General features: G+C 35.1%; 3 protein-coding genes across 6 annotated transcripts; 1 reads left to right on the top strand and 2 right to left on the bottom strand.

Annotated features, from left to right (window-relative positions):
* Positions 1 to 2,411: 2,411 nt before the first annotated feature.
* On the bottom strand, positions 2,412 to 4,053 carry LOC125220127 (E3 ubiquitin-protein ligase PUB24-like). Its single transcript, XM_048122267.1, has one exon. It carries the CDS (start codon positions 3,843 to 3,845, stop codon positions 2,613 to 2,615), a length of 1,233 nt encoding a protein of 410 aa, XP_047978224.1. The 5' UTR covers positions 3,846 to 4,053; the 3' UTR covers positions 2,412 to 2,612.
* An 8,822-nt stretch (positions 4,054 to 12,875) lies between these two features.
* Positions 12,876 to 16,679, top strand: LOC125218297 (BTB/POZ domain-containing protein At3g05675-like). Of its 4 annotated transcripts, XM_048119959.1 has the most exons (4): positions 12,877 to 13,048; positions 13,395 to 13,459; positions 15,063 to 15,123; positions 15,217 to 16,679. In XM_048119959.1, the coding sequence occupies exons 3-4, from the start codon at positions 15,112 to 15,114 to the stop codon at positions 16,519 to 16,521; spliced, it is 1,317 nt and encodes a 438-aa protein (XP_047975916.1). In that variant the 5' UTR covers positions 12,877 to 13,048; positions 13,395 to 13,459; positions 15,063 to 15,111; the 3' UTR covers positions 16,522 to 16,679. The 4 variants fall into 4 exon arrangements, with proteins under 4 accessions (XP_047975901.1, XP_047975892.1, XP_047975916.1 ...); XM_048119944.1 differs by lacking the exon at positions 15,063 to 15,123 and having other exon boundaries at positions 12,876 to 13,048; positions 15,243 to 16,679; XM_048119951.1 differs by having other exon boundaries at positions 12,877 to 13,459.
* A 393-nt stretch (positions 16,680 to 17,072) lies between these two features.
* On the bottom strand, positions 17,073 to 19,022 carry LOC125218286 (BEL1-like homeodomain protein 1). The gene is made up of 4 exons (XM_048119926.1): positions 18,518 to 19,022; positions 18,054 to 18,376; positions 17,917 to 17,977; positions 17,073 to 17,842 (listed from the first exon to the last, which is right to left on the bottom strand). The coding sequence occupies exons 1-4, from the start codon at positions 18,989 to 18,991 to the stop codon at positions 17,264 to 17,266; spliced, it is 1,437 nt and encodes a 478-aa protein (XP_047975883.1). The 5' UTR covers positions 18,992 to 19,022; the 3' UTR covers positions 17,073 to 17,263.
* Between the last annotated feature and the right edge of the window lie 625 nt (positions 19,023 to 19,647).

The raw sequence follows: 19,647 nt of genomic DNA, 5'->3' as shown, positions 1-19,647 counted from the left end.
TGGTGGAGTGGTTAAATTGATTCCTACATTGTTTCTATGTCATTGATCAAATTAATTTCACTAGACACAAAATAATTTTTTTAGAAATATACTGCAATAAATTTCTTTGAACTGGTTGGTAAGTTTATTGCCAATTCAATCGATTTTTTAATTCAACGACCCAATTGTTCATTGCCTCAAATGTGCGTGAATCAGATCGTTTCAAACTCCAGTTCGAGGCCAACAAATCGTTCGATCTGATCCAGTTTTTAAAATACTGGTTAGTGGAATATGGTGGGCGATATAACAAAATATAGTAAAAGTCAAATAGGACACACAATAGAAAATAGGAAAATGAGATATTAATGTCGAGTAAGAAGTATGACTGACAATTTTCAACACGACATGAACACTCACAAAATTAATGGATTTTGGTGTCAAGTCATATCATGTTTGTGTTATTATTGGGTAACTAGATAAGATACGATAAGTTCGGATTATGTTTGAATTGGCAATCTATTACATAATAATACTATTATTTTAATTCCTTATTTTTTATATTTTTATTACTTTATTAGTGATAAAATTTGGTTGTCATTTTCTCACTTTTCGTATATCGCCTCATTCCAATACTCATCTTCGTTGCCACGACCATCACTACCATGTGGTCGTCGAGTCATATCTCATTCACAACACTTCTAAATTATTTTGTGTCACTATCGTGTGGTTGTCATGTCAAGTTCTGTCGTTATCGTGTCATTATCGTGTGGTGTTGGGTTCGTGTCATTATCGTATTATTATTTTGTTGGGTCAACATAGATAGGATCATGCCGCTAATGGGTTTGTGTGATGTGCGGGTTTGAACTTTGAATGTAGCATGTAGAATTCGTGTTTAAGTTTAAGGTTTTCTTTCAGGCCGTGTTCAGGTTAGGTCTTATCAGATCAACCCGATAATAATCCAACCTGCACGATTTGATTTGTCATCCCTAGAAAGAAGTACTCCTTTTCTTATAAGTATCAAAGATTGTTCTTTTTATTTAAAGGTCGCCGTGTCATGGTAAACTCGAACCTGAGACACTTGACATCAGACATTAACCAATATCATTTGGCCAACACACACATCTAAGTTTCTTCATGCATGTGTAAACGTGTATATATACTTTCTCCATCCACGAAAAATAATTTCATCTTTATATTTTTGTCCGTCCACAAAAATTAGTCTCATAATAAAAATGAAAAGATACTTTCAATTTATTACTCTCCCTGTCCCTGAAAATTTGTCACTTATTTACATTTTGGTTTGTCCCTAAAAATTTGTCACCTTTCACTTTTATCATTTTTAGTAATAGACATCACATTTCACCAACTCATTCTTCTCACATTTTATTATGAAACCAATATATAAACGTAGGACCCACATATCACTAACATTTTCAACCCACTTTCTAATACATTTCTTAAAACCCGTGTCAGGTCAAATGATGATAAATTATTAGGGATGTAGGGAGTACTCTCTTTTTCTACTTTATCAGCAATTTTTTTTATTTCTCCTACTTACTCTACTATCTAGTAGAGTAAGAATTTCTCACTTATCCAATTTCATGTTAAAATATGGTTTGTCCATCAAACTATTTTTGGTGGACGGATGTTGAGAGTATATGGGTAGGATAATATAGTGGGAGTTACACGCGTAAACATATAAACTTTCATATATCCGCGACGAACAAAAAGTAAACCATTTGCAACAGTAATAAACTAATGTGGTTGTGAATGTATTTAGTATTTATTTGATTGCCTCAAGTTCTTGCAATCTACTCCCGGCTCGCGAATAGGAATCCTATTTCAATTTCAGGTTGTTTATAAATAACAATCCTCGTTTATTTTACTATAAATAATAGTAATAGGATGTCACAATATATTAACTCATTCTACTCACATTTCATTTAAACTAATACTCCCTTCATCTCATAGAAATATTGGTGGATGGTGAGACCCATAAATGATAAAGTAAAAGAGAATGAAAAAAAAGTTGTCATACATGAATATGGACTATTTTTATGAGACGGACGATAAAAGAAATTAATATGGTCTATTTCTATGAGACGGAGGGAGTATATACAGGTGAGACTCACGTTCCATTAACTTTTTTCCATCCATTTTTTTTAATATTTCTTAAAACTTGTGTCGCCAAGAAATGAGACTTTTAATAGCGGATAGAAGGAAATATGTATTTATGTATACGTACTCAATCTCTCACGGAGTATAATAATCTCATTCTGATCACTTGATCTTCCATCATAGACCATTCTCATTTGATCTTCTTCCATAAAATGGCATATGCTTCTTATTGCGCTTTAATCATACTACTTTTAACACTCATAATTAGTCTTATAAAAATCTAAACACGCAAAACTTAAATCACACATGTGAGGTAATTAAATTCTACAAATTGTGATTAAGATATTTACTACGTATAAGAAGAAAAAAAGAAGAAAGCAGAAACAAATCTCCAAGATAATTTGCATCAAGATCGACCTAACAAAGCCCATATCTAAATCCAAACTGATATAACAACGTTTGAATCGTATATTTTGAGTGGTTAAATCGTCCCCAAAGAAAAAGCATTAATAAAGTCAGCTTGTATACCTAGTTATGGTAGCAGTGTCAATGCAAGGCGAATCCTTCCACGCATCAAAATGCATCCTCAATATCTTCCTCGCCTTCTCCTTCAAATACGAAGCACTATCCGCCAGCATGACCAAGCACAAATTCGTGACCGTCCCAACCCTGAGCATCTCCTGCAGCACTCCCTCCGTCGCCGAATACTTGGCTATCTGCCACAGAATCAGCACCGCCCGATCATCCGCCGCCGCCGACACCTGCAGTATCCTCCTCGTCACCACCGCGATCCCCGCCGCGTGGCTCAGCAGCTGCGCCCTCCCCTCCGCGGACAGGCACAGGTGGTAGATGATCCCCAGCACCATCTCCGTCGCCTTCTTCTCCCCGGGCCCCTTCAGCTCCACCTCCACCAGGTCGAACACCGTCCCCGACTCCACCATCATCGCCCGGTTCCTCCCCCACGGGCACGCCTCCAGCAGCACCCGAAGCAGCGCGTGCCTCCACGCTCCCCCCTCCCTCAGCCCACGCGCCGCCGTCTTGAAAAACTCCGGCTTCAGCCTCCCCAGCACCCCCGCCCCGCCCTTCTCCACCGCCGCCCGAAGCGCGTGCGCCGCGTGTGACCTGACCCCGTCGTCACCCTTGAAGCGATCGCACTCGAAAACCCACATCAGCGTATCGATGATTTCTCCATCGGAATATACCGCATTGTCCATTTTCAAAACCCTTGCTTCCGTGACGGAGCCTCCTCCTCGGAGGATGTACAAAATGCGGAGAGCCTCCTCCGCCCCCACGGCGGTGGAGTTTCTTCGTAAGGAGACCACAAAATGAATCAATTTTTTTGCCAGGTCATCATCCTGGGCCATGTAGGCCCTGTTCTCCTCGCTCTCCCGCGCCAGGCCCTCCAGCTTCTGGAGGGCCTGGAGTTGGGATTCTGATTCAGGGACGCTGAGCCCCTGAATCAGACTGGTGAGGGTGGCTTTAGTGAGTGGTGTGTTGGGGTTGAGCCATGCATGGATGAGGCGGCGGAGAGTGTGGTTAGGAGTGAGGGAGGAGGAGGAGTGGTGGTGGGGGAGGGGCTGCTTGGTGACGGGGCAGATGGTGTTGCGGTTCGTAAAAAGCCACTGCTCGATGCTGAGGCGGTCGTAGGTGATGCCGGAGGCGACGGTGACGGGGTCCTTCATGATCTGGAGTGAGATCGGGCAGAGGAAGTACTCGGGTACTTCCACAACATTCTCCATCATCGCCATAATCTTGGTAAGAAAATGCGGCTCTATTGAAAGTGATTTATAAGGCTGGCTTTGAATGAGAGAAGGAAATTTGGTCGTGATTTGTGGAGTCGCATGTTCTCACGGGGGGCATCAGTCGTGACAGTTGGGATGCAGAATGATGGAAAAATGACAAAGGAAAAGGATTTTAAGACACTTAACTGCAACTTGAACTCAATTATTATGTTCCAGTTTTCTTCAATCAACAAGTATGATTGCTTACTTGAGACGTCTAAGTCTTTGCTAAGTCATGAATAATCCGTTTTAATTGGATTTTTTTATTGGGGAATAGGGTGCTAATTAGTTGTGTTGTAAGTCACTAATTACCGCGCCCTATTCAATTGATAGGAGTCGTCAAATCGCTTTATACCCATGACTTTTAGGAGTAGAATAAATAAATGGGGTATTAAGTATTTAGTTGTAAATTCATAAAGTTTTGTAAATTTCTTGTGTTTTAAAATTCGTTTATAAATTATTGACTTGTTTAAGTATCTTGAAAGTAATTCAGATTTTAGCTCTAATAATATTAATATAAATCATAATTCAATAAATAAAATTATTTAATTTATAATAGTAATTATACAATGTTGTTTCACTACCTAAACCGTGACGTCACTTTGGATGACGTTCGATAGTGTCATACGAGTAAGTCAAACGTGTGTTATTGTTGGAATCGTGATTCATTGCGAATTAGTATAAATCTATAGTTTAATTATGAAATCAGAACAAATTAATTGTTTGATAATTTATAGGAGGTTTTTAAAGCCAGTATTCAAAAAAAATAATCAAAATTTGGCTAAAGTTAGGGATTAACAAGCAAAATACAATAAATTAAGTACTTAATTGGTAGACAATCATCAGTCATGTTTTTCCATTTTGCTCCATTAATAAAAATTAGTCTACTTCTATTTTTAATTGGTTTATTTATCTCTTAATGAGATGGGCTTTAATTGGTAGTAATATTTTAACTATTTTTTTTCTCTATTTCTCTCATATTTACAAATTTTGTATTAAAAAAGTTTTTGTTATATATAGCTAGTATATGAAATAGAAGTAATCTGTAGAAGGACTTGGCTGACAGTGACAAGTTCACATTAAATTATGAAAATATATACAATTGATTCATTTATTTGGCTGATATGTTCACATTAAATTATGAAAATATATACAAATGATTACTTTATTTTAATTCTCCTTTCATATTTTCGTAGGGCAGAATTTGACCTCATCCAATATGGAATACTAATTTGGAGGGCTGCAATTAATATTTGCACATAAAATTTTAAGGAAAATGGTGACTTGGAAACCTGATCTCTTCTTTCACAATTCATATAGGAAAAAAGGGCTTAAACTGAAGATGTGTTGAATTTTCCTTATTCTAAGTTATTATTTATTTTGTTGTAGCTAGGAGCATTTTTATGTGAAAGAAGATGTTAATATACAAACTACGTTTGGGTTGTTTATGATCTTGAACAATTTGATTTATTAATAAAAATAATTATATCTAATTTACGATTTACTTTGATTGATTGATGATTAAATTTTCATCATTGGTTCACTGATTTATAATACTACTACTAATTTTGAGCCAAAAAATCAAAAGTTCCAAACGTTTAAAATTGTGCAAACTGGAATGCGGCGTACACTTTAAGCAAAATGTAAGCGCGTTCTTTACATGTAGTCTTTTTTCTAAATAAAAAGTTCATAACATTTGAAATACTATCAAATATGCATGTGAAAAAGGAATGTTAACGGAAAGATATCGATTTCTAGTACTGACTACACATGATGCTAGGAAAAAGTTTAAGACTAAATTATGGACTACAATACTTAACTCTTGGCCCACCCATTAATTTGGTATTAGGCCTGCATTTGTCAAATATAACCTTGACACGTTGGCCGAAATCATTAAAGTGCAAGAAATAAAATATTAGTACTACAAAATTATCTTATTTGATGAGTAATTATTAGTATACAAAATCATTGCTATTCTGCGAGCATGCACTAATATTTATAACTAGTGAGTGATTTAATTGAAGTTTATTAATTAAGTGCATGACTATATTTAGTACTATATCTATGTTAATAATATTTATGTCACTTGCTTCCATGCACGATAAATAAAGAAGAATGAAGGATAATTTAAGATATTATGAGTTGTAAAGGAGAAAGATATGATAAGATGAAAAGGTGTCGTAGAAGACTGATTCAACGTGAATGCCGTGAGCAAATTATTCAAGAAACATTAATATAAGAAAATGAAATAATTGTACGAGCATATAAATAACAAATTAGTATCCATCAGTCACACCGCAAACTTCAAGTCAAAAAGGCCAGTCATTGGTCAACTGACTTAACTCAGATCATAAGTAATGCAGATTTTCATATTGACTATATATAAACCTATGTCGGTATTACTAGTATATATAGGATGGTAGTATAATATCTTTTCAGCTACTGTTCTTCTATTCTCTATTCGTTCGATGTCACATACAATTTTAAGAAATATTATGTATATACTAGTATACTTTTATATTAAATGAAAGAATACTTTTTAACAAGGAAAAATAAATTAAAAATAAAGTGTGTCATCTATTTTAGTATGAGGAAATTACTTATCATATAATTAATCTCATTCTTAAGATTTTGTATGTAGAATGGTATACTAATGCCTTTTCAGCTAATTCACAGGATTTAGATAAAGACAGTATTTGTATATATATATAGAATGGTATAAAAATATATTTTCAACCAATAGTGTTCCTCTACCTTTTACTACTATAATTTTATCTATTTTTTATACACGGAGATAGTACACCAAATGATAGACTAATATTATTGGCCGAAAGACATTATTATTGTACCATTATATATACAAATACAGTCTATATCAAAATCCTACAAATGAGATCAATATATATTACTCTATTCGCCTTCTAATAATGGTCCAATTTGATTTCGATACGACTTTTAAGAAATTTAAAGAAAAGTGGATTAAAAATGTTAGTGGAATATGAATTCCTCGTTTATATATTAGTTTTATAATAAAATGTTAATGGAATTAGTTAGTTGAATGTGGGTCTTATTACCATTTATGGTAAAAAAGTGAAAGTGGACAATTATCGGAGGACGGACTAAAATGACAAAAGTGAACTATTAATGGGGGACGAAGGGAGTATATCATGATTATCTACTTGGAACGTAGATAGCTTCTATACTCCATACGTCTCAACTAAGTTGAGTCGTATTCTTTTTTGGGACGTCTAAACAAAGTTGAGTCATTTCCTTTTTTTTTGACAAAAAACAAAACATCCAATCATTCTTATTTTATTTCTATCACCTACTTTATTCTCTCTTCATCTCTCCTACTTTTTTCCTTCTCCTATTTATTTTACTTTCATTTAATCTATTCAACAAAATTTCTTAATCATCGTGCTAAAAGTTTTATACCAATTTAGTTGGGACGGAAGAGTATTATTTAACTTCTCATAGTTAAATTTTTGGTCACTAGTACAATCCGGTCAAACTGTGTTGACCGGACTAGACTACAATACAAACACAATAACAACGTTTATAAAATTAACCTGAAGATCTAATCGTTCAAATTTGATCTACTTCGGTCATAGTGAAATGTTACGAATATTCTAGGTAGATTTCAACATGTCCGGACAATATTTGAACCTCTACAAATAGAGTAAACAGAAGCTGCGCTGTGTGCCGTTGGAATCTTATCCTCACTATTCCATATATTTCTTCTCTTTTTCACACGTTTGTTCCTCTCTTGTACACTAAAATGCTGCAAATCAAGATTTATTTATTTTTTAAACCTATTTTAGTGATAAAATAAGTTAATTTCATTTGAATTTTTCTCTACAAAGTTGGAATCACATTAATCTATGCATATTGTTTCACTGTTTAGGGTATAGTTCTATACTCTAATTTGCCCGCAATCCCCTGCACCTAAACGGAGACAGTAACATGATCAATTCCAAATTCTTGCTTTTTGGTAAATGTAGATTATTAAATTCTCCTATGTTTAGACTAGTTGAATTTTAGAATACTCAACTTGAATCAACCTTTTTCGTTTTTTTTCTGGGAAAAAAATTTAAAGTAATCAGGCTCTTCTTCGTGTACTCGATTTTGATATTTTTCCAGGTTCTCATTGACTATTTGACCAAAATAGTGCTAAGGAAAAGATTTATTTATAATGAAAATTCAAGTAAGATGGCTTTGAAAAGAAAAAAATAATACAATAATAATATCGTAATAATTTCACAATATAAACAAAAATAAATGAATAAATAGAGTTAAACAACCTATATATATAATAAATTTATTTTGAAGCTAAAATTTCCCTCCAAACTAAATTAGTGCTCACATATATTTTTATATTCCAATAAATTCAAATTATAGCTCATTTGCGATTATATTATTCATCAATCGTAGTAACAATTAAAGCGTACAACAGCAGAAGTAATATGGAGTTTTAAAGTTTGTCGTGGGATATATGAAAGTTAGTACTAATATTAAAACTTTTATTGGAGCACTATAAACATATATATATAAATTTTATGTACATAATGGCCTTTAATTGGAACGAACCGGTTTTTTATTATTAAATTATATTATACTTTAAATTAATAAACAAACTTTAATTATGATTTATAGGGAGCATTAAGCTCCTTTTACCCCTTTAGATACTATTTCCTTCATAATATCAACCATTAGATTAGAGATTTGGACGGTCAAGATCAAGATTAAGAACCTGAACCCGTGTTGCATTATTGGTCATATTCTGTGCATTATGAGGGAATAAGAGTAAAAAGACACTGGATACAATGATTACGGGATTTATTGGGAAAACTGATTGACATACCATTCTCATTCCATCATTCTACTCTCTGTCATCAACCACGTTCCCTCAATTCTTCTCTCCACAAAAAACCCTAGCCGCCCCAAATTGATGTCGAGAAGAAACTTCCGCCACCGTCTCTCGCCGTAAAAACGTGGTAGAATCATCGGTCATCTCGCCGCAAAAATCAACGTCGGTCGCCAATTCACAGGCCTAAAGGACCGATTTGTAGTTTCGCGCGCACGATTGAGTTTCTGAAGTTCCGATTTTGGTTTCTGAAGATTCGATTTTGGGTAATAAACACTTGTAAGCGTCGGTTTTGGGTCAATTATTCTATAAAAATGAAATTGTAATCTATTGAACTAGGGTTCTGTCTATTATTTAATTTTTTAGTTTATTGCTGAGTTGTATTTGGTATATGTTCGATTATTGCGGGTGAAACCATACGGATTTTGTAGATGTTTATGGAAATTGTCGATTTTGTGTTCACTGTGTTGTCGATTCTGTCCATTATTGACGATTTGGTTGATTATTGAGTTATATCTATATTTTTTTGTCGATTTGGATGAAGGAATTCAACTGATTTCGTTGGTGTGTATTGCAGAACAATGAAGAGAGGCAAACCCTTCAAGAGTCAACCAACACAGACTGAAGGTTACGTAATTGTTTCCCTTGTTTTGATGCATTATTCCTTGGTTGTACTACATTATTGAACATTATCTTGCATTTATACTCTGTATTCATAGATAAATTATGCATTATTGTGACTGTTGTGTGTTTCATGATTTGGTTTGAATATGAAACGATTGGTTCACAATTAGATGAAGCATTATTTGTTAGTTGTGTGACATTATTGACTGTTGGTTGTGTTTTGATGTATGTGGTAATGTTCGTGTAATCTGAAGCAATTGTTTCAATTGAATTGATGCATTATTTGGTTGAAAATGAACATTATTTGTTCATTGTGTTTACGGATAATAATATGCACATTGGTTACATTGGAACAGTTTCAAAAATGTACATTATTTGGTTAATAATATGCATTATTTAGTTGAAAATGTACATTATTAAGTAATGGTGTGTACGTTTTTAAGTATAAGCTAAACTGTACTATTTCTAAGTTTGAATCTTTGTATTAGTTACCCAATTTGTAACAGTAAATATTTGCATTATTAAGTTCATATTATGCATTATTATGCTGATATTATGCATTACATAGTAGACATTTTACATTATTGAGAAAAGGTGTCTATCTATGCATCGGATAAATTGATTTTTATGCATTATTTACTCATTTGTTAACATTAATGTGCAAGATTTTGTGCATTACAGAAAACTCATGGAATACATGTCTCTTTCTTTTTTTTTGGTCAGCAAGTAAGCAGCGTCGCGTTGATTTTGATGAAGCAGTAGATGATGTAATTCTAATTGTATTAGCCCAGAAGCTTCGGCATAGATTATCGGAGGACAAAGCAGAGACCAGTACATCCCGTAAAGAGTGGATAGGATGTATGGGGTGGAGAAGTATGGGGAGTGATCGTATTGATACTTTATGGATATGAAGCAGAGACCAGTACATCCATAATACATGAGACTTGTCGCCTAAGCAACATAATAAACCCTAGCCGCCAAAGACTACTTAACCCTAGTGGATTAAATTACACTAGCGACGTACATTCAAACGTCAAATTCATGGAACGAATTAGTAATGAACAAAACGTCAACGAAACGAAAACAAAAGAATGACTTCCATTGTTGAAGAAAACGTCAGATTCAAGTACGTAAATTACCTTCTTCCATTGTTGAAGAAAACGTCAAGGAATCACGACTTCTCCAATAAAACCAAAATTGTAAGATGATGAACTGCACGATAACAATTCGAAATGAAGAAGAAGAATAACGCCGAGGGAGCGATGAACTGCACGATAAGAATTCGGAATTAAAAGAAGAAGAAAACCGATGGAGCTTCAATGGAGAATATTAGAAGAATAAAAGATGGAAGAGAAGACAGATTGAGTGTATCGTAGAAAATAAAGTCTAAATTTTTTGATGGAGAAAATCAAGCTACTTACCATAACTAAATCAAATGTGAAAGACAATAATGCCCTTTTCAATTATTTTAATGAATATAATTTAATTAATCAGACCCTATTTTGGGCCATTAGATCTTGCAAATGGATGGACAAGATTAAAAAGAAAAAAGAACAAAATATTGGAAAAGTATATAAATACATCCCATGATTTATATACTAATCATCCCATGATTTATATACTAATCTTATCAAATATTCCATATCTATACTCCTCCCTCGTGCAATTGTTGTATGCGCCCCTCCACATCAATTTCTTTCAAAAAACATTTCTTTTAATTTTCTCTTTCTTCCTATTAAACATTTCTCATTATTTATATTAATCTTATCAAACTGCCGATTTTCTATATTCTTCAAACTTTTTTTTCAGCCATCTCTTCCCAGTTCAATGCTTTGAGTATTTCTTCATACTTGCTAATTTTTTGAATTGATTTCCATTGATACCGCTAATTCTGGTCACTTATCGAGGTATAATTATTAGTTGTGCAAAATTTAAATTATAGTAATTCCTAATATCTAATTTCTATGTTAACTTTTACGAGCATTATTTTTTCCAATAGTGAATGAAGGTGATACAAACGTATCAAATACTATGTATTAAAACTGTGGTAGGTAAGATAAAGATGAAAGATAGAAAACTCATCACCAATTAATAATTCTTTCATATACTTTTTAGTTAGGGTTATAAATAAGTCAATTAAAAATATTTAATGGATTTAATTACTTTGAATAATTAATTTAATTAGGTGTTTTGTTATTGATTTATATTATGAATGCAATTAGATGTATGCATAAAACACTAAAAAGAAAGAAGAAAAAGAAGAGAAGAGAAAAAAGAGGAAACATAAATTAAGGAGAAAAAAGAAAGAAGAAAGGAAGATAAAATACTAAAAAGAAAGAAGAAAATGAAGAAAGAAGAAAGAAGAACAAACTAAAGAAGAAAAAAAGAAATAAGAAAGGAAGAAAAAAAATTCACATATTTGGTTCTATTTAATTAAAATTTCCAAAAATATCCTCTATAACAAAAAAATCACATGTTTGGTATCTAGGGTTATTTTTGTCATGGGGTATAAAAAATGATATAAAATAAAGATGAGGTACTATTTATGTGCGAAAGTGAAAGATCAGGTATCATTTATGTAGTTCACTCTATAGAAAAAAACGTTTTTCCACTTATATTTATTCTTGAAGGATAGATAAGTAATATATTAATTAATTTAAAAATAATCAAAAATTAGGAACTTGTTATAAAGATAAAATATCTAAAATATACAATTATGTACATAAAATTTATGTACGTTTATCACTGCTCGTAATTTAATTAGTTATGTGTACATCAGGGGCAAATATAATCGCAAATTGAGAAATATAATAAGTAGTAATTAGTTATAATCGCAAATTGAGAAATATAATAAGTAGTAATTAGTTTCATCACTCATCATATTGTTCTCTCACATCTTCTATTGCCAATGTTGCTGCTGCATTGGATGATGCTAACACCGAAACGAGATTATTTGGATTGCGACACATTTAGAAATGTAAACCAAATACTCTCTTGTATTCCATAAAAATAAGAACTACTAATACGTCTCTTGTACTTTTTTTAGTTCCTCCGTCTCACAAAGATTGTCTCACTTTAATCGGACACGAGTTTTAAGAAATATAATGAAAAGTGAGTCGAAAAGTTAGTGGAACGTGAGTCCTATTTTTATATATTAATTTTATAACAAAATGTGAGTAAGAATGAGTTAATGAAATATAGAGTCGGTCCACTACTAAAAATAGTAAAAAAATGAAATGAGATAAATTTTATGGGACAGACGGATATGGAAAAATAGGACCATCTTTATAGGATATCTTTATAGGATGGAGGGAGTACCTATCTAAATTAGAAATGTTTAAGCCCATTAAACATTACGAGTACCAATTATATGGACCCACTTCTAACACTATTTCCATTATAGTACTCTATATTTGCTTAATAAATGCCTTGGAATATTGTTTTAATGATCTCATGGATGAAACTGCAATATTATGGATACTTTTAATCTTTTTTATTTATCACTTGTAAAATAAAACGAATTTTATAAACATTTTGTTTAGGAACTCCATATTGAGAAAACCAAATCCCCAACTCTGTCCCCTTTCTACTCCGGCTCCGACTTCGGGTATAAACAGTCGCGCCTCCCCTTCAGCCGCCTCTTCTCGCCCTCAGATCGGTTCAGCGACTCGACACTACAAGAGTACCTCCTTAATCGTCCAAACTCGTCACTTTTTGCCCCCTTTTTTTATTTATTCCTTTTATCTTACCAAATTTCTCTTTGTTCTTTATGAGATGGGAAAATCTAATTGTATCAAGTAGGATTTCTCGTGTGTGCTCTGATTTTCTGTTCAGTTGTATTTTTTATGTGAGTGTGATCACTGCATACGAATTTGCTGGTGATATGTTGGTTGGAATTTGTTGAATGGCGGTGAATTGTAGCTTTTTGTGGATGAGAAATCAGATTTGAGGACGCGCTCAACCTTGCTGAAAAATGAATCTAGTTTATGTATATGTTTCATGCGTGCTTAATTACTTCCATCGTGCAGCCTATCTGTAAAATGAAGGGGAAATCTCTGACGCCTCACAAATCGATGTGGCAAAAGTTCATATTGTGAGTTTTCTCCCAACTGAATTCCATCTATTCTACAAGCTTATTTATTGTTTGTTTTTTTTTTATTTTTTACTTATACACATCCTCCACTAATGGTTAAAAGCCTGAATTTTGAAACAATTGTCTTGCTTTCCATGTTGAGCTGTTTTCTTCTTCCGCGTTGGGCTTTTTGCTCTGGTCAATTCAATTTCACAGTTTTATAGTGGTGAATTGGTGATAGGCTGATAGTTTCAAGCTCATCAGTGTGACATTTAAGGAATGATGATCCGAAGGATTCGGTTTTGTAAAAGTTCGGTCTTACATTTTATAGTTGTTCATGATTATAGGTTTGTTTTGAGTGGATTTATATATCCATAGTAAGTTTAACTGTTGACTTAGTTAACTAAAACTACTACTCCATAATTTTCTTTTAACCTTTGTGACTCAGAATCCAAATGGTAGGCGATTGTCATGCATCTTAAGACTTTTGTGGTTCGCCTGTGCTTTTTGGTATTTGATTTCTGATATTATGTGTTTGTTCTCCATAAGTAGTCTCTCCTGAGTAGTGTCAATTGGTGGTTTTAAAACATTAAGAGCTCTGAATGTTCGGTGCAATATCGCCTCAAAGGCAAATTGGCTAATTGGAGTATGTTCCTTTTTAGTTTGTTGTATGACATCCTGTATTTGAATCATGTATGGCAGATTGAAATGCTATTTACTTAGTCTATGTTTATGCTTTGTCTTTAATTCTTAATACATGTCATCTAGATGGATATTGAAATGCGAATTATGTCAAAATAGTTTTTGGTAACTGCTTATTAATGCTGGATTAACTTGCTGCCATTTTCTTCATTTGTCATATACTTGTATTCATATTTTTATGCTGGATTTCCCCTTAGGCAACTAAAAGTTAGTTTATGCAATTGGGTGTAGTGATAGTAAATTGTATAGATGTCATCACTAATACGTGGAGCAAAGGGGTTGGAACTTGTATGCTATGATATGCTCTAGTTTGCTTTGCTCAAGTAAAGCTAGGCAGCTCATTGATTGTATCTATCATTTAACCAGTAAAATTGGACTGAAGAAATGATTATCTGAGTCCACTAAGTTGCTTGTCCAACTTCATATTACATTAACTTTCACTGGCCAAGATTTTTCTTCAGCATGAGTTTCTTCCTCGCTTTAGTAGGTTAGCCATGCACTTTTATTATACTACAATCGGTATCACTCTCCCACACTCAACAACAACAACAATGAATGTCCTTTTCCAGAGTTAAAAATTAAAATACTCTTTTCCTGATCTCTATCTCTGAGAGCTGACTAACATATGAAAGTTAAAATTCCATGCTCTCTTTTTTGGTAAAAAAGCGGTTTTTTTTTTAATTTGAAAATTAAATAAGCATCAATTAAGGTATTAGTCTTATTTGCTGAATGCCGAGGTAAAATGTGAAAGCTTGATTACAATGTAGAAAAGCTTTGTTGGCTTGAATTGAATATTGTAATTTGCATAGTATAGCTCCAAGTTATTTTCTCCATATCGATAATTTGTAAGTGTAATGATTGCAAGAAGAATTATGCTGTCCGTGTACTTACCGTTTGTATGTTTTAACTTGTCTGACCACAGGTTTTACAACGCTTAGAAGCTACAGCATTTTTCACTAGAAAATCAGTTGATGGCATTATCTGTGAGTTATTTTGCGTGCCTAAATTGCTACAAATCATGTCTGCTGGAAAATACTTAGCAATCGTTTCTTGGTTCAACATTTCGATAATTCTAGGATAAGGAATCTAGGACGCCATGCAGGATTGGTGACAGAACTACTAGCGACGTTGTTGTAAGGATTAGAACACAGGAAGGGCGTGATGATTGGATATACTGCCATTCACATATTCTTGTAGACAAAAGCAAGTATTTTGCTGACCGGTTATCTGATAGTTGGCCAACATGCCAGATTCTTGACTCGCGTAACTGTGTTGAGGTTCATTGTGAAGAATCCGATTTTGACCATCATATTGTCATTCTTAGACTTTTCTATTTCACCTCAGATGTGAGTGTGACTGATATAGGCAGTGTTAAGAATGCTCTTGGAATACTGAGAGTTGCGATTCATCTGGTATGCCCTCAAATTGTTTCCACCTGTGTAGGCTATTTGGAAGCAGTCCCTTGGGATGAATCTGAGGAAGAAGAGGTTTTGAAAGTTATTCCTGGAATGGGATCCCAAGCAGAAGCGGTACTTGCTCGTTTGCAGCCAGTCAATCCTTTGGCTGTTATTAAGATCTTCATATCAGCCATCCAATTTGCCACATCTTCGCCACCATCCTCGATGAATGATCTGAAGGTCTCATCTCAGGAGCAGCTTGAATACTTGCTGACTGAGGATGACGATGCTCCTTTGTTAACTGCTGCTGATGAAATCAAAATGGAAGCTAAGTTATGTGTGAATGGATTACTAATGAGATTTGTTAGCCTTGTGGATTCTTTGGTTGGTGATCTCCAAGAATCAATGGCTGAAGCAGGGAAGATCGAGTTGTTCCAGGCCTATTTGAATGATTTATCATGGACTTCTCAAATAGTAACAAAGTTAGAAATCTCAAGTGATTTTGTTCTCACCTGGGTGGAGACGTCTGTAAAGATAGTGAAAGTTGCTGAGGAAGCTTGTCGAGAAAGCTCACTACACATCCAGGTGAAAGTTCTAGAGGTTGCTGCCAAAGTGTTGGAAGCTATAGGGTATGGAACTCTCATCTTACCTACTATGAAACGCCTTCAAATGGTCAAAGTTTGGCTACCGTTTGTTAGACTCGTGAAGCCTTCAGTTGACTCTGTCGCTTCTGATGATGACAATGATATGCTGCTGAAATCTAACGACGAGCTTTGGCAATCATTGGAATCAGCATTTGTGTCGATAATTCTTGCATTGCCATCATCAGACCAAGCAGAAATTTTGACAGAGTGGTTTGAAAATAAACAGATTCGCTACCCAGATCTAACCGAAGCATTTGAAGTGTGGTGCTACAGATCAAAAGTTGCCAAGCGAAGGCTGGCGTTACTCGATGGAAATGACCCAACTCCTAACAGAGTATGATAAGGGTGGCTTTGCTCGATGGATTGTATCACTCTTCTAGTAAGATTCTGTAACCTGTCATCTAACAATTCAAAAGCAGTGTACTAATCCTCACGTAGATCTGGTGTATGATTTATGCAACTTTTACTCAACATAGTTTTGATGCATTGAGTTTTAAAGATTTTTTTAATGTATTATTTTGCAAATATCAGAATTGTAGTTTTGCAGGTGAGCTAGATTTTGATTCTGTATGCTTCAATCTTCAAAAGCTGATTCAGTTCAAATTGTGTAAGAGGTAATTTATATGATTATGAACCCCTACTTATTGGATGAGGAGAAGCGTCTTACCAACTAAGTTGCGCCTTGTTGTCGTGGTAGAATGAGTATTTCTTACTCCCTTTTCCCCTTGTTTGTCGATTTTCACTGACTGACATTAACAGACAGTTCTCTCTCTTCATAGTCTAAACACTTAACTACTTCTCTTAACTTGTCACTTTATCTAATGGATGATTGAAATAAAAAAGAATCTAGAATTGCAAAGCAAGAAAGAAAAACCAAAGCATTCCAAAAAATGAACTTTAAACCACTCATTATTCTTGTATATACCGCCCACCAATCATCTGGTCTTAACAAAATCAATATACAGAACTGCCCTCAATAAGAAATACGGAGTATGTACTAAATTAAGCTGTCTTAATGTTATTAGTACCTAAGCAACTTTCCTCGTATATAACCTAAGCATGCATCAACTCTTTTTCCCTAGCTAGTAATCAACGAAATCATTCCCTTGAGCATCACCCTCAACGCTTCTGTTGTGCATAAAGGTTTGGTTGGAGAGGTTCTCACAGTGCTGGAGCCCTAATGTGAGCGAAACCCCATTGATCGAGTACGGTTGTTGGAACTGTTCGATTCCTACAGTTGGATCATACGAACCGAAGAAATTTGCAGGCGCCCCAGTTATGGTAAATCCTCGTCTGCTCTGCCTCTCGCTCTCGTAGTCGACTTTCATGGGAATTATGTGTTGGTTCTCCACTTCAGACATGCTCATTGATGGGGATAGCAGCGACACGTCACTTTTTCGAGGTTTCTTGTGGCTTCTAATCCCGTCCATGATGCTGTCCATTTCTGATGATCCGATGGGGCCGAAGCCCTCGTTGTCGTTAGCAGTTGGTGATGTTGAACTTGTGTTTTGGTTTACGAAATCCTTGTTTTTGTGTTCAATTTTGATTGTGTGTTCCTCTTCTGATTCGTTTCGTTGCTGTGCCTTCATCTCCTCAGCGTACATCTCCTCCACCATCGGCTTCCAGAGACGAACACGGGCATTGATGAACCAGTTAGAGACCTGATGAAAAGGAATACGACTCAGCTACCTTGAAACAGACGGAGTGTAATGAATTATTGCTAAAAGCGGTATACCTGACTTCTTGTAAGGCCTGCCTGCTTGGCAAGCATGATCTTGTCCGAATCCTTGGGATATCTGCAAAATCAAGAAACAGATTTAGGAAAAAAAACACAAAATTGCAAAGTGAAATGTGATGGGGAATTATATATACGGGTGGAGGAAGTGGTGGAAGAGCCAAGCGCGAAGAACGGAAACAGAGCGCTCCGGCAAGCCTCTCTGAGGTCTCCATGCGTTGTTGATGTGATCATGGAACCTCGACACCTCCATTAATTTGAGTCCACTGTCTTCGCCTAAATTTCTGCTGGCACCTCGGATTTGCCCCATTATTGCATCTTTTAGGCACCTGAACTGCTTCGAAATTGTTTGCAATGCCAAAGCAGTGTAGCTTTTGGCGGACCCCACGCCGGCAGCTTCCTCCAACCACCTTATCACCATCTTCATTTGCTCATTGTATTGCTTGTACTCTTTCTCAACCTACAATTTCTCCTTTTTTTCATTTTGCATTTTCTATACTATAATCTTCAAATATTGTCCTTTTTTTATTGATAAATGATGAGAAATTTGAAGACAGGCACCTTTGGTTTCAGGTATTAACCACTCTACTACTAGGGTTACCTCGTGGAGCATGTCAACAAGCTTGGCTTTCTTCATCTGAATTTCTTGTTTCTCCACCGTAGTGAGCTCAGCTCCGCGTTTACCGGTGGATGGCTCTGGATCTTTTCCATTATCTTCCTTAGCTGGTTCTCTACCTTTCTTGGCTTCCTTCCTTATGTTCACAACCTCATCAAGAAGCTGCTGCGCCGCCTTCAAATACTTGCAACTCAGCGCCGCCTTCTCAAAAACCCTAACTTCCTCCTCGCCGGAGAGGCTCAAGGAGAGTCCCCGCTTGACCTGATCAGGCGCCCCTACGCCACCGTTGTAGTGGAGGGGGATGCCGTGAATCTCATGAGAGGCGTTTGTAGAGTTGAGGAAGCCGAAGGAAGGCGGCGGGAGGTGGTGGTGTTGGTTGGCGGGGTTCATCAGAATAAGGGTTTGTAATGCGTCGCCGTTTCCTTGCATTTCTGTATTTCCAAGAAAGTATGTAGCCATTGATCTCTGAGAGACAAGTAGTTTGTTTTTCACACACAACACATATATATTCAAGTGAAGTGATAAAGATTGATTGCTGAAAACGCCAGTTGGAAAATTTCTAAACGACAATAATAGTGTATGTAAATTATTGGCCTCGAAAATCTTGGGCACTGAAAAGTCTAACAAAGTGTCCAATCAAGACTGGTACTGAAAAATAAATTGCAAGTCTTGATAAGATTAATTTAAAAAAGAAATGTGTGCCCTCTTCACCTTCGATGGCGTACAGAGGCGAAGAAGCCAACCACATCATTTATTTCCTAATATAACTAGTTGAAAAAATAAAAGTAGAAATTGGACTGCTGATGATTTCATTAATTAAAAATTGATTCACAAAGAGTTGCAATAATTTTTTTTTGGAGGTTGAAGTACATGTGACGAACTCTGATGAAAGGAGGGAGAATTTAACTGATTTTCACCATCCTTTTCAGTTTGATTTGAACTTTGAAGGTGGCTTCAGTGTCAGGGATTCTCTTCTTCAATCTAACAAATAAATCCAACTTTTTTAAGTAAGAGTGACAAAGATGTGTTGTAGTTTGAAAACGCCATTATCCTAATGTGTCAGAAGATGCATACATACAAACAGTTAAAAACGAGGAAACGTCCACTTCTGCCTG

This window comes from Salvia hispanica, chromosome 1 (genome assembly GCF_023119035.1).
Source record: "Salvia hispanica cultivar TCC Black 2014 chromosome 1, UniMelb_Shisp_WGS_1.0, whole genome shotgun sequence".
Taxonomy (NCBI): Eukaryota; Viridiplantae; Streptophyta; class Magnoliopsida; order Lamiales; family Lamiaceae; genus Salvia; species Salvia hispanica.
This window is presented reverse-complemented; position numbering and strand designations above follow the sequence as displayed.

What these genes read in the sequence shown, in the direction of transcription:
- LOC125220127 (XM_048122267.1), bottom strand. Translation starts at nt 3,845, where the DNA reads ATGGCGATGATGGAGAATGTTGTGGAAGTACCCGAGTACTTCCTCTGC.
- LOC125218297 (XM_048119935.1), top strand. Translation starts at nt 13,353, where the DNA reads ATGTATATGTTTCATGCGTGCTTAATTACTTCCATCGTGCAGCCTATC. An exon ending in ATGTGGCAAAAGTTCATATT is followed by an intron (nt 13,460 to 15,242) that starts GTGAGTTTTCTC and finishes GACGCCATGCAG; the next exon opens with GATTGGTGACAGAACTACTA.
- LOC125218286 (XM_048119926.1), bottom strand. Translation starts at nt 18,991, where the DNA reads ATGGCTACATACTTTCTTGGAAATACAGAAATGCAAGGAAACGGCGAC. An exon ending in TTCCACCACTTCCTCCACCC is followed by an intron (nt 17,978 to 18,053) that starts GTATATATAATT and finishes TTGATTTTGCAG; the next exon opens with ATATCCCAAGGATTCGGACA. An exon ending in CAGGCCTTACAAGAAGTCAG is followed by an intron (nt 17,843 to 17,916) that starts GTATACCGCTTT and finishes CCTTTTCATCAG; the next exon opens with GTCTCTAACTGGTTCATCAA.